This window comes from Rhinoraja longicauda, chromosome 6, assembly GCF_053455715.1.
Source record: "Rhinoraja longicauda isolate Sanriku21f chromosome 6, sRhiLon1.1, whole genome shotgun sequence".
Lineage (NCBI taxonomy): Eukaryota > Metazoa > Chordata > Chondrichthyes > Rajiformes > Arhynchobatidae > Rhinoraja > Rhinoraja longicauda.
Genome location: NC_135958.1, coordinates 33,279,659 through 33,293,568, shown reverse-complemented (window position 1 = coordinate 33,293,568; position 13,910 = coordinate 33,279,659). Strand labels below are relative to the sequence as shown.

The 13,910-nt window shown below is 38.2% G+C and overlaps 1 protein-coding gene across 1 annotated transcript in view; it reads right to left on the bottom strand.

The window, feature by feature from the left end:
* Positions 1–819: 819 nt before the first annotated feature.
* Positions 820–13,910, bottom strand: part of mphosph6 (M-phase phosphoprotein 6) — a 34,286-nt gene continuing 21,195 nt past the window's right edge. The window contains exons 3-5 of the mRNA XM_078400760.1: positions 9,022–9,112; positions 5,423–5,520; positions 820–1,779 (exon numbers count right to left, since the gene is read on the bottom strand). Of these exons, the coding sequence (XP_078256886.1) occupies positions 1,647–1,779; positions 5,423–5,520; positions 9,022–9,112 (322 nt within the window). The 3' untranslated portion in view covers positions 820–1,646. The remainder of the gene's footprint in view (positions 1,780–5,422; positions 5,521–9,021; positions 9,113–13,910) is intronic.

Here is a 13,910-nt window from a genome sequence, read left to right as displayed (position 1 = left end):
ATTACATTTATCCAGGCAGAAAAATGTATCCAATTTTAAATGAACAATCCAGGCAAATTGCTCATTCCCCCACCTCACCAATGAAAAAACAGCTGCTGTTAAAATGCAAACCAGCCACTTCACTATTATTTTCTCAGGTCTTCTCAAGGTCACGCTGCTACATGGCGAAATAAAAGGCACCACGATAAAAAACTGATCTGATGTTACTCGTGCTCAAAATTCATCTAGTAAGTTATACCATTTCTTGTTCTCAACAAGTTCCCTCAGCAGCCAATGACTAGACTTGGACTCTTTAACTGGATGCATGACATCAGTGCTCAGTTGGACTCTCCTCTAACTCAATGAAATGTCTGAAATCCCAAAAGCCCAGTTTTTGCTGTTAATTTCCATTATTCTAAACAGTTCATAAGTCACAGGTGCAGAATTAAGGCCATTTAGCCCATCATGTCTACTTCACCTATCAATCATGGCTGATCCATCTTTCCCTTTCAACCCCATTCCCTCTCAACCCCTGCTCCCCATAACCTTTGACACCCTTACGAATCAAGTACCTGTCAATCCCTGCTTTAAAAATACCGAAAGATGGCCTCCACAGCTGTCTATGGCAATAAATCCCACAGATTCACCACCCTCTGGCTCAAATTCCTCCTCATCTCCTTTCGAAAGATACATCCTATTATTCTGAGGAGGTACTTTTGTAGTTAAATGTTGAAGTTCCAACCTACTCAGCAACAACATATCTTTTAACTTAGATATATAAATTTACCATTAAAGATCAATAAAATCTATAATAAACATCTACTACTTTTTATATATAGAGGCATTCAAAAATTCAGGATTTTTAAATGTACTTTAATTTTTCAAAACAAGCTGAAGTTCAACATGATGTTCAAATATGTTGTATTATACATTGCCTGTTAAATAATGTAATGGTTCTGCTGTTACAAAGCAGCTGACCTTCCAATTTGCATTGAAAGAATGATTTCAGCGGTTCTGGGCAATGTTCCTGGTGGAAGGGAAAAATCACACAACCACCCCTTGATAGAGAGTGACAGTCTAACTAGCACCATGCACAAATCTAATCTCAGGATTTTTTTGGAAACTTGCTAGGCTACAGAGACTTCAAATCCTCACATTCTTGATTCGGCTTCCGAATGCTATTTTTCATCTCATCGAAGGGAATAAGAAACCTGAACATTCTCATCACAGGATATTTATATTTTTAGTAATTTAAGTTATTACCAGTAGAAAAGTCCATCGGAAGGGAAGACTATTTCATTTCCTTTGAGAAATATAAAACCGTATATACTAAGTTTGGATCTTTATATACTTATATATTTCTGTCCCAAGGTAGTTTTCCCTTAAAGTCAAGACTGAGCATAATTGAACTGATCACTTGAGCAGATGCTGTAACATACTGCGGGTAAGCAAGGGAAAGCAGCCAGTAACCTTTCAATACAAGGAAACAGCAAAATCATTTCCCTTCACAAATTACCCAGTGCAACAACCTGCAACACTTACCAACTCCAAACTTCCATGCAAACCATACATTTCCTTAATTAACAATAAACAGCCAGCAGCTGCAGTTTCAGAGAGGAAGTCTATCTTCTTGCTTATGAAAATATTTAAAGTCACACTTGTGTAATTTATTCTTGAGGCTTCATGAATGTCTTCTTGACTTTGCCACCTCTCTTGCTACCTTCCGTTTCTTCTTGAAGAGTAGATCGATCTCGCTTCTTGGTAAACTTCCTTTTTATGGACCCCACCAAGCTCTCGTATCTGAAAAGGACAAGATTTGATAACTCTTCACTGAATGCCGCATTAACACAGCACAAGTTCTAAATTACAATTTTATGCTCTACTCTACATCTAACTCCAGAGAATAAACCACAACTAAATTTCTAACCACCTGTACATGGACAAGGAACGTTTGAGTTATTTATACAATAATTCACAAATCAGAATGGTACAAGCGCTGCTAAGTCTAGGATACAAACTGACTGAGTGGTGTAGAGAACAGAAAAGAATTGGAGGGTTACAATCTTTCCATCTGATCAAGGTTTGTCGTCTGGCCACCAGCGTGGCGAAAGACAGAGGATTTAGTTTATTATTATTTAATGCAATATTTTGTTACCACACCAAATAAAGCAAAGGGAGCTGATGGTTCTAAGAATTCATCAGTAGGTTGGGAAAGCATATTGAATATTAATTGCCAAAAATTAGATAACTTAGGACAATCCCAAAACATATGAATTAAAGTGGCTTGGTTCTTTCTGCCTGCAATGGTCACACATGGAGTCTATATTGGGTGTCAATTGGGCTGGTTTAGCTTTGGTCCAGTGCAGTCGGTGGAAAATCTTAAACTGCATTACAGTAGGCTTCATGCATATCAAAGATGAGTATATATACCCCCAATCACCTTTGACCAGATGGAGTCTGAAATTTCCATACCCAGATCAGATGGAAAGATTGTAACACTTCAACATCTGCACAGTGGATTAGGGATATGTTGTATTTTATTAAATTGGAGAAGATTAGGTACACTATTAAGGAGATCAGCTGACAAGTTTACATTGATATGGCAACCTTTCCTTAGCTGTATTGATGCTTTAGGCTCTGATAATTTTATGGTTGAGTAGAGTCTATGTAATGTGTGTATGTAATTAAGAGTGGAATTGAAGTATTAGAATGGTCCCTGATATGTCTTAACATTCCTATTTTTCTGCTTCCCTCTTGTCTGTTTCTATGCGTGTTAGCGCATAAGATAATATGGTGTACTGCTTTAAACCTCTAACAATTCATCTTTTTTTTTGGAATGCTTATGTTTGTTTATTTATTTACTTATTTTCCTTGCATAACTTAAGTTGTATACCCTCTGAATGGTATTGAGGGTGGGGGGTGGTGGGTGGGGGGGATGTCTATCAGTTCAAATCTGTTCATGCATTGAATTATCAAAGCTGTATTAATAAAAATTCAGAAATAAACTTTGTTCAAAAAAAAGAAATGAATTGGAGAGATACGACAATTGAGGAGTATTAATTGAGCTTAATAACGAAGGAGAGAATTTGAAGGAACATGGAAACCCGCGTCAAAACTGTGGAGATTGAGCAGGAATTGGGTATTAGGATCAAGATCACAGGGTATCATCTGTGCCTTTAAATAGGTAGTGAAAGAAACAGTGTTGAAGACATTAAAGAAGGTACCAAAATTATTGATTTTAAGATACAACAATATAGAGGATTGATGAAGGATGGCGGTAGAAGGGTGGAAGGATAAGCACCAGACCTGGAAGAAGTAGGTTTGCATGATAGAAAAGAGAAAGGGTGAAAGTGCTCAACGGAGAAAAATATAAGTAGGATGGGCTCCTATATAAACCTAAAACCAAAAGGAGCAGGCAAATTGAAGAAAATTCAAATTAAAGCCAAACCACATCGTATTATAATCATAAACACATGTTAGAGAGGAGTTTATATGATAGACTACAAAGTTAAATTTTGTGATGAGGTACAGGTCTTCCTCAACTTCCAAATAACCAAGTAATGTACAAATGAGCATTTGGGAGAGGGGCAGGATGGATGAGCCGGGTGTGGTGGGGCTTCAAGCATCTTCTACCATGTGGGAACTCAGTTTGTGACCGCATTTCCGACGCAAACAGTTCTCAGGAAAAGAACGCTGCCCTAAACTGGAAAGGACCTGTGTCCAGGTCTATTGTCATGGAGGGAGTGAATCTATGAGGTGGCCAAGAAGCAAACAATCAGTGGATGCTTTGTTGGAAATCATCCGTGGATGAGAATTCGTTAGACATGATCATGAACAAGCCAAGGTGCATTGTAGCATCTGCTACCAGTGGCATCCATCCATATATTCACTGTAGCAAAGAACTTTCGGAGTGAAATTAAAGGATGGACAACAACAAAGCCCAGCATACCAATCAAAGTCAGGATTTTGTCTGTTTTGTTGCTTTTTTTTTTGTATGACTGTATGGCAAATCAAATTCCTCGTATGTTGCAAAACATACTTGGCTAATAAAGTATGATTATGATTATGATGATCAGAAACTAGAAGAGTTTGTGGGTTCCCGAACAATTCAACCGTGAAGAATCACTGGAGATTATACAAAGGATGAGTGAAGTTGGTAGCCACAAGAAACAAAAAGCAAAGATCATTCAGCAGATGAAGATAGATATCTCAGGAAAATTCTCGTGTTTGAGAAGTAGACTTCCCTGTGTCTCACAACTCCACCCCTCCCACTCCCTTGGCTCCATCTGTTTATCATCCTTCACTCTGAGGAGGGGATGGTTTGGGTGGGAAGGGATGAGCAAGCCAAAATGTTACGAAGGGAGTGATCTTTGTGGAAGGCAAAAATGGGTGGAGCTGAAAAGATATAACTTCCCAGAAGCGTTTCCCCCCTTCTGTTGTAGATGGATCCTTCACTCACATCTCCTCTGGGACCCGTAGTTCTGCTCTTGCTCCGCCCCCCCCCCCCCCCAAACACAAGAAACATAGAGTTCCCCAGGTCCTCACCTTTCATCCCAGCAGACTCTGCATTCAACATATCATCCTCCAACATTTCCGTCACCTCCAATATGATACCACCACCATAGGTAATGTACACCTGTCCTCTACCTCCTCCCTTGCCTCAATCAGGGACCCCAAGTGAGACAGAGGTTCACATGCACCTCCTCTAACCTCATCTACTGCATCGGGTGTTCCCCCCGATATCCCCCGTTTTTCTTTCTCCCTCCTCACCTCCTCCCTTGCCCTACTTAGACTCCCACCTATTTCTCACCCCCCATCCCCTCCTGCTACTTTCCTCCTTCAAACGTTGCAAGTCTTTAACCTTGATTCACACTTGCTTTTATTTCTGGCCTTTGTTCCAACTATCTGGCTATCAAAAATATACTCCTCGCCTGTGTCCACCTGCCATGCTTTGATCTGCCTCTCCCCTCTTTTAGCTTTCTTCACCCCCCTTTCAATGTCTGAAGAAGGGTCTTGACCTATGATGTTCTCCAGAGATGCCGCCCAAGCTGCTGAGTTATGCAGCACTTTGAGTACAATTGCTTTGTATGACATTTTTGTTTAATATCAAAATAATGGCACCAATAAATCTATTAATCCATTTTTTCCTTGAAAGCTAGATAATTTATTCTATTCAAAATTCAGTGACTCTCTAATTCTTTACTGCTTAAACTTCAGCATTATTTTCATGGTTTATGATTTTTACAATGGGAGAAATAAAAACATCTGTGAATGATGTACTGCAACACCTCAAAATTTGGTGTAATCTGAACATCAATTATTTGTCTTGAAATAAGCATTTAATCTTAACCTGCAGTTGTTAAATACATTCTGTGTTCCAGGTTTGATTAATGAATTCAACCTAATGCATTGAGTCGTACATTTAAGAAATATAGTAGCTTACCTCTTTGCCATTTCTTCATCTGAAACGTCTACTTCCATATTAATTTGATCTTCAGGCTCTTCGTTTTCACTCTGAGAATACATCTGTGCTACTAGTTTCTGTAATAAAAGTAATTCTGCATTATTTGAACATTCAACATTTTGCTGAATGCAATTATATATTTGGTTGTCTTGAACAAATAGCTCATAATTTTTTGTTGTGGTGTTCTTAATTTAAAACAAATATAGGACGGCGTAGCTGTTGAGATATAATTCACTGGTATTTGCAAAACATTAAAATTAATAGGATGATTTTAGTTCTTAGGCTTCCGCAGCATTGACAAATCTCTATCAATAATCAAGACTGCAAAGACTGATATTGATTGCTTTACATCTCATTGGTTTACTAGGCTTCAGATGACTAATAGTGAAGAGATTGAAATTGTGTACCCCAGTGTAGGCACTTTGCAGGACATTAATGAGCCAAGTGATTCTTTTTATTTCAATAAAGAGCAACTAGTTCATAAATTACCAGATATATTGACCTCAATTTCAACTCCATAAGTAGTGATGGTGTAAATTTAATTAATGAATCTGATTTTCTGAGTACTGCAGCAACTATTCAATCTGAATTTTATTTCAGACCACGCTAGACCAACAGAAAATGGTTTAATCTCATCTGCAGTATGCCTTCTGTTCATGGTGGGTACTGCACACACTTTGCCGCTGCAATCTTAATACTCTGTGTACAATTCCAATTTTTAACAAAATACAATAAAGGGAATTGAATTGAATACTTCAGTGGTTCCCAACCTTTCAAATATAGCGACCCATTTTAGAACAAGCAATCATGAAGCGACCCCAACCCTTAAAATATCTTATATATACATTCGGTTTTTGTACAACAAACTGCCATATATTGCGATTATTGAATTATAGATTATTTATTCATAAAAAATTCCAAAGCTCCTACAAACATTAATTAATTGCAAATCAATTCAAAATTGTTCGAACACACAAATTTCCACCGTTATGTAAAATATGTTTATGAACTGACTTTAATGAGACGGCTGGTATTGCAGTTTTTTAGCTAGCAATTCTATCCTGGGCTCCGTTGTCGATATGGCACACCTCAAGTCGTCTTCCAGATTTAATTTATTTCGGTATTTGTTTTTAAGGATGAGAAGTTGGGAGAATGCTGCTTCACATAAGTAAGTTGTTGGGAAGGGCAATAAATTCCTTATCGCGATTTCTGATATTACTGGGAATTTTTGGAAACTTTTTGCCCAAAATTCTTGTAGTTGCAATTCACCAAACCATGATTTAGCTTCAAAATTGTTTTTTAAGTCGATGAACTCTTCTTCTGCTGCTTCAGGGATATTAGATACATTGGCATTGAATGGGTTGATTGTAAGGGAGAAAGATTTGCAACATTCATCAGGAAAATAACTTCTTAATCGAACAGTAAGAATTTCCAAATGCTCTTGTATCAAGCTATATAAGTCATCGATGTTAATTTCATTTGCCGCTTCTTCAACAAATTGGACAAGTGTTGGGAACATGTATAATTTCTTATGGTTAATTTTGGTGATCCAGAGTTCCAATTTCATTTTGAAAGACGATATGTTTTCAGACAAAGATATTATCGTACTTTCCTTACCCTGTAATCCTGTATTAACACTATTAAATATCTCAAAAATGTCGACCAGGTATGCCAATTTGCACAACGTAAATTCATCCGTCAACAATGATTCATATTCGCTTGCATTTTGAGAATCGAGAAATATTTGAAGCTCTCCTCTTAATTCAAAAAATCTCTTCAACGCCTTTCCTTTCGAGAGCCATCTTACCTCTGTGTGAAACAATAGTGCTTCATGCGTTGATCCCAAATCCTCACATAAAACTTTGAAGAGCCGTGTTGCAAGTGGCCTTGATTTAACGACATTTACTGCTTTAATCACTCGGTTAAGCACTTCTTTCAATGGTTCAGGTAACGTCTTGGTAGCTAATACTTGTCGATGAATCATGCAGTGAGTCCCAATTACTTCTGGAGTCACTTTTTTAACCAACGATTGGAAGCCAGACTTACAGCCGAGCATTGCAGGTGCCCCGTCAGTACAAACTCCGCATAATTTCTTCCATTCAATTGAATGTTCATTAAAGAAATCATCAATTAAATCAAAAATATCAGCAGCAGTAGTTGAAGTTTGCAGAGGCTTACAACACAAGAATTCTTCTTTAATTTTTTCATTTTTATAATAACGAACATACACAAGAAGTTGTGCAAAGTTTGTCACATCAGTAGTTTCATCAAGCTGTATGCTGAACAGCCCAGTTGGAGTTTCTTTTAATTCTTGAATAATTTGGCATAAAATATCCTCGGACATATCTGTTATCCTTCGTTTTACCGTATTGTTTGACACGGATAGAAGCGATAATTTATTTACCGCTTCAGGACCGATCATGAGACGTACAATATCTTTGGTGCATGGAAAAATAAGATTCTCAGCTATTGTGTGTGGCTTTTTAGCACGTGCTATTCTTAATGCAACCGTGTATGAAGCTTCAATGGCGGCTACATTTTTGTTTTGAAATAATCCACTGCTATCAAGCCGGCGGCTTTTGACACCAACAACTTTTGCTTTAAAAAAGTCAATACTTTTATCTTTCAAATCAGGGTGCTTAGTTTCGAGATGTCTTTGAAGTTTAGCTGGTTTCATAGACTCATGAGCAAGAACTTCCAAACATACTACACACTGTGGTCTTTCCACACCTGCATTAACTATGTCAGTGAATCCCCATTTCAAGAAATCATCACTGTACTTTCTCTTTCTTACACTCATTTTTAAAGGGTTAAGAATCACTCGAACAAAACTAACTACGTGTCACTGCAAGCGCGCGTACAACACTAGGTAAGTGGGAGGAGCGACAGCGGTGGCGCGACCAAGACAAAACAGAAACCAAACATGTTCAATACTGGCTTGAGTGACAACACGTTGTGTTGAGTGACTTAGGGAACTGTTACATTTAGTTTCATAGTATGAATTTATATAACTATCTTAATATGCATTTCACCGTGTTTTATATAATATTCATATCAGCTCAAAATCATTTAACGACCCCATGGCATTGGTGTCGCGACCCCGTTTGGGGTCGCGACCCACAGGTTGGGAACCACTGGGGTAGACAGTCACAAACCTTTTCCCCAGGATGAAAATATCAAATATTCGAAGGCATAGCTTTAAGATGAGGGGGGCAAAATTTAAAGGAGATGCGCGGAGTTTTATTTTAACATAGAGGGTGGTGACAGCCTGTAATGGGCTGCTGGAGGCGTTGCGTTGAGGCAGATACAATAGTGGCATTTAAGAGACTTTTGATTAGGCAATTGGCTATGCAGGGAATGGATTATGGGCAGTAAGATAAGATGTAGCCTTGGCACCAAATCTGGCACAAGACACTGTGGTCCATAGGGCCTGTTCGATGTACTATATAAGCATACTGACATCCAGCAACACATCCTATAATATGTTTAATTTAATTGTATGATGTTCAGACTATTTGTTGGTGTATAAAAGCGCACTCAAGTCATTCAGCATTCAGAACACAAAATACAAACCATACCTCAATCTCTGGATTAAAGCCTTTAAAAGACATTCGGCCAAACAGCAAGTCTTCACAAGGCACAAAACTTTTTTCTTCAATAACATGATTTCTAAAACAAATAAAAATGTTGGCAGCATTAGCTACAAATAAAAATAAAGAGAATTCAGTGAAAGAATATTGCAAGTAATCATTCATATTCCTCTGTAATCAGTAAATGACATTTTTCTAAAGGAGGGTCCTGACCCAAAACATCACCTATCTATGTTGTGCCTGACCCGTTAAGTTACTCCAGCAATGTGCATCCTTTTTTTTGTTATCCAGCATCTGCAGTTCCTTGTTTTTCTAGGGGGGGGGGGGGGGGGGGGTGTGTGTGTGTGTGTGTGTGTGTGTGTGTGTGTGTGTGTGTGTGTGTGTGTGTGTGTGTGTGTGTGTGTGTGTGTGTGTGTGTGTGTGTGTGTGTGTGTGTGTGTGTGTGTGTGTGTGTGTGTGTGTGTGTGTGTGTGTGTGTGTGTGTGTGTGTGTGTGTGTGTGTGTGTGTGTGTGTGTGTCCTCAACTTCTACTTCTGCATGCTGTGGCATAAAAGTACAGAAGGTCCTAGATGCAAGATAAGGCAACAGCTGACCTTCTGCTTTGCCACTGGACTAAGTACTGAGCTGGGAGGATGGATATTCAAACAAACTATTAGTTTGACCGATTAGTATTTGAGTAGTGGTTGTGATAAGGGAAGGCTCAGCGAGGAGCGATTTGAAAAGTTAGGGAAGGAATAAGCCAAAAGTCCAGAGTAGTGAAAAGGTAACCACACTTTGCCGGAAAAGATAACGTCCAACATAAGTGTATACATGATTAGAATCAGAGCAGGGAAAACGGTGAAAAGACAGTTTGAATCCCCATTTTATGAATGTATTCAGCATTCCTGACACAATAACTGGCTAAGTAGTTTTGATGGAGCAAAGAAACAGTAATAGGCAGGAAACATTGGTGAAAATTGTATGTAAATCTCCAATACAGATCATAACATTTATCAGGGAATTTCAGGTAAAACAAGGGTAATGCAGCAATTACATGGGACTTTAAGCTCCATGTGGCAAAGCAAATTAGCAGTAATGGTACAAAGGATAAATCCATGGAGTGCATAAAATTTGATTTTCTAGGTCTGTGTGCTGAGGAACCAATGAAGGAATAGACTATTATAAATCTCATGTTACAGCTGTAATACTGCTACAAGCAAGGTTTTTGCTGTATCAACACCTTGCCATACATGTGCAGATGATAATAAACTTGACTGGATTTAATTCATAATCTGGTAATTAAGGTACCTTTGGAGAACAGTGATAACATTGCAAATAATAATTGCAAGTGATTCAGTTCATTTTCAACAAGATTCTTAAATTGGACTCAAGCAACTACAACATGTAAATTAGTTACAGTAAATACGGAAATAACATTCGAAATGGAATTTTTTACACTAAATTGCAATACCTAACATTTCAAAACATCATACACTAAATAATAATAATAATAAATAAATAAAGCATTAAAAGCATAACTGTGATCTTGTCTCGGCTAACAAGGCAAGTTAAAGATAGTATCAGCTCAAAGGATAAGTTTTATACTTACAAGAAAGGTAAGCCAGAGGACTGAAAAATATATCACAATTTAGCAAAGAAAAGCCAAGACAAAACACAGAATGAGAATAATCCAAAAGTGAACATTAAAATATACTGGAAAAAGCGTCTATAATCAAGAAAAAAAAGAACCAAAGTTAATGTGAGCATGAGGCGGAAGAAATCATGTTGGTGTGGCAGAAAAATTAATGATTCAATCAAAATTTCAATTCAATGATACTTTATAGTCACATGTACCTAAGTACAGTGAAATGCTTTGTTTTGAATACAACCCGATAAATTACTTCGTAAGTTAAACTATGTAACGATTTTCATGAAAAGCAATGAAATCATCACAAAACAGCAACAAAAGGATCAAGTGTGAATGAGGAGCATTAAAAAAATAGCATTGTTTAAAATATATAATATTGGAGAAATTAATAGAACTGAAAACTCAAATTCCTAGGACCTGCAACCAAATGGTTCGGAGGAGGACGAGGGAGAGGAGAAGGAGAAGGGAAGAAACAAACGTTACTACAGCCACAGTGGTTGCTTTAGTTGTCGTTTTCCAAAATTCTAAAATGGTTCCCACAAATTGACAGGCAGCAAATGTAAATCCTTTATTTAAGGAGAGAGATAATAATGAACTTCCAAGCCAATCGGCCTGATGGCTATAGTTGGCAAAATGTTTGTAAAAACAGGATATGTTGCCATCATCACCAAACATTTGCCCTGGTCCAAACACGTTGCCACTCTGGACAAGAAAACACACCAATACACCAAATTCCTCAGAAGACGAAGAACATCTCCAACGACTCTGACCAATTCCTTTGGGTGCACCATGGAAAGCATTCTATCGGAATGCATCACAACTTTGTTTAGCAACTGCTCTGCCCAAGGCCGCAAGAAATTGTAGAGTTGTGGATGCAACCCAGTCCATTACACGATTCAACCCCCCAGCCCCCCCTCCCCAGTGACTCTATCTGCACTTCGCATTGCCTTAGAAAAGTAGCCAACATCATCAAGAGCTACTTACATCCCGATTATTCCCTCTTCTCCCCTCTTCTGTCAGGCAGAAGATACAAAAGCTTGAAATCACATCCCTTCAGATTCAGAAACAGCCTCTTCCCTGTTGTTATCGAACTTTGGAACAGACCTCCCATAAGCTAAGTATATTGCCCTGATCTTCCAACCGACCTCATTGTGGGCCTTCCACTTTTTTTTAAATCTGCACTTCATCTGCAGCTATAACACTGCAGCACTATGTTCTGCATTTCTTTCTTTGCACTACATGTTGCACTTGTGTGTCGCTTGATTGCACTTATTAATGATGTGATTTGACTGGATAACACGCAAAACAAAATTTATCACTGTAATTTGGTACCCATGACAATGATAAACCAATACCAACACCAAAATGTGGAATTATGACATCATGTTTGTGGTTGCAATTACATTAGATGAGGACAAGTGGATGTGGTGCATTTGTATTTAGAGAAGGCCTTGAAGAGATTATTAAATAAAATTGGTGACACAGTCATGCAGCTGGTATAGTTACTTTCTCACAGCGCCAGAGGCCCAGGTTTGATTCTGACTTTGGGCGCTGCCTGTGTGGATTTTGCATGTTCTCCATGATTCTGCATAGGTTTCCTCTGGGTGCTCTGCTTCCCCCCCCCACCGCCCCCACATCCCAAAGATGTGCAGTTTTGCAGGTTAATTCAGTGATGGCAAAACAGCTGTTCACACCATATCTATGAAAGTTTGGGGATCCAAAGCTGGATGGTACTGTCATTGTGAGTAGTTTGCAGAGAGCCTTTAGGGGAAATAGATAAGTTGAGTGAATGGGAAAGTACATGGGAAATTAGAAATAAAATATGGAAACTGAGGTCATCGACTGTAGTAGAAAAAAATGAGAAAGGCAAAGCAGTTTTCAAATACTGAGAGTTTGAAATGTAGATTTTCAAGGATTCCGAGATGACCTTGTATGAATCAATTAAAGTCAAGGTGCAGATGCAGTAAGTAATTAGGAAGGCAAAATGGTATGTTGGCCTTGACTGGCAAGCTAGTTCCGCACAAATAGAGCGATTATACTGAAATCATATAATTATATCTGGAGTATACACCGTAGATGTCGGGATGATGTTTTCCCTGCAGCGCTATCCAAAACTAGGGATAACAATCTCAAAATACGAATTAGCCATTAAAGAGCAAAGAAATGTCTTTGTCCAGAGAGTAATGCATTTTTGAAATTCTCTGCCCAAGAGGCCACGTTACTGAGTATATTCAAGGCAGAGAGGGTTAGATGTTTGAAGATGAAAGTATGCAAGGTTAATACAGGTGATTGACATTGACCTAAATGATCAGTTATTATCTGAATTAAGGCTGAATGATCTACTCCTGCTTCTGTTTCTAAAGTTTACACGTAATTGGGTTATTCATTAGTCTTGCACTGTTCAACGCCAAGGAGATATCAACTGCCTTACATTTTATTACTTTGTAAATTACACATTCCAGAACATAATTTTATAAGGCATTTGCATTTTTTTTTGGCATGCCTAATGTACAGCACTGCAATAGCATTTGTTTATACATTCGCTCTGAAAATGAATGTGTGATTTACAGAATTTATAAATTGGCCAAAAACAGTCAATAACTGAGCTCTGAGAGATGTTTTGAAATATATACAATGCACAGAAAGGTATGATATTACTCTTCACGGTTAAAATTATTCAGTGACAGTCTTTTGCATAATAATCAGCAGCTTATATAAAACAGGACAGAGGATCATAGTAGAAAATTTGCTTTAGCAATGTGTTTTTTTTTGGAAAGATCAGTGGTGGGAAAGTTACCGAAGGGGATTCTGAGAGACAGGATCTGCTTTTTGAACTGCAAGAACTATTTTTAAAAATAAAATTTTGGAAGTTAGAAAGACAGAGTCATCTTGGCAGACTTCCAAACTGCAAATTTATAGAACTGAATGACTTGAAATGAGCATGAACTGGAAAATAAACAATTTATACTTTAGACATATAGCGCGGAAACAGGACCTTTGGCCCATCGATTCCACGCTGACCAGCGATCATGCCGTTCACTAGCACTATCCCATACAGTAGGGACAATTTACAATTTTACAGAAATTGACCTACAAACCTGTATATCTTTGGAGTGTGGGAGAAAACCGGAGCACCCGGAGAAAACCCATGAGATCATAGGGAGAACAAACAATCTCTGTACAGACAGCACCCATAATTCAGGATCGAACCCAGGACTCTGGCGCTGTAAGGCAGCAACTCTACCTCTGT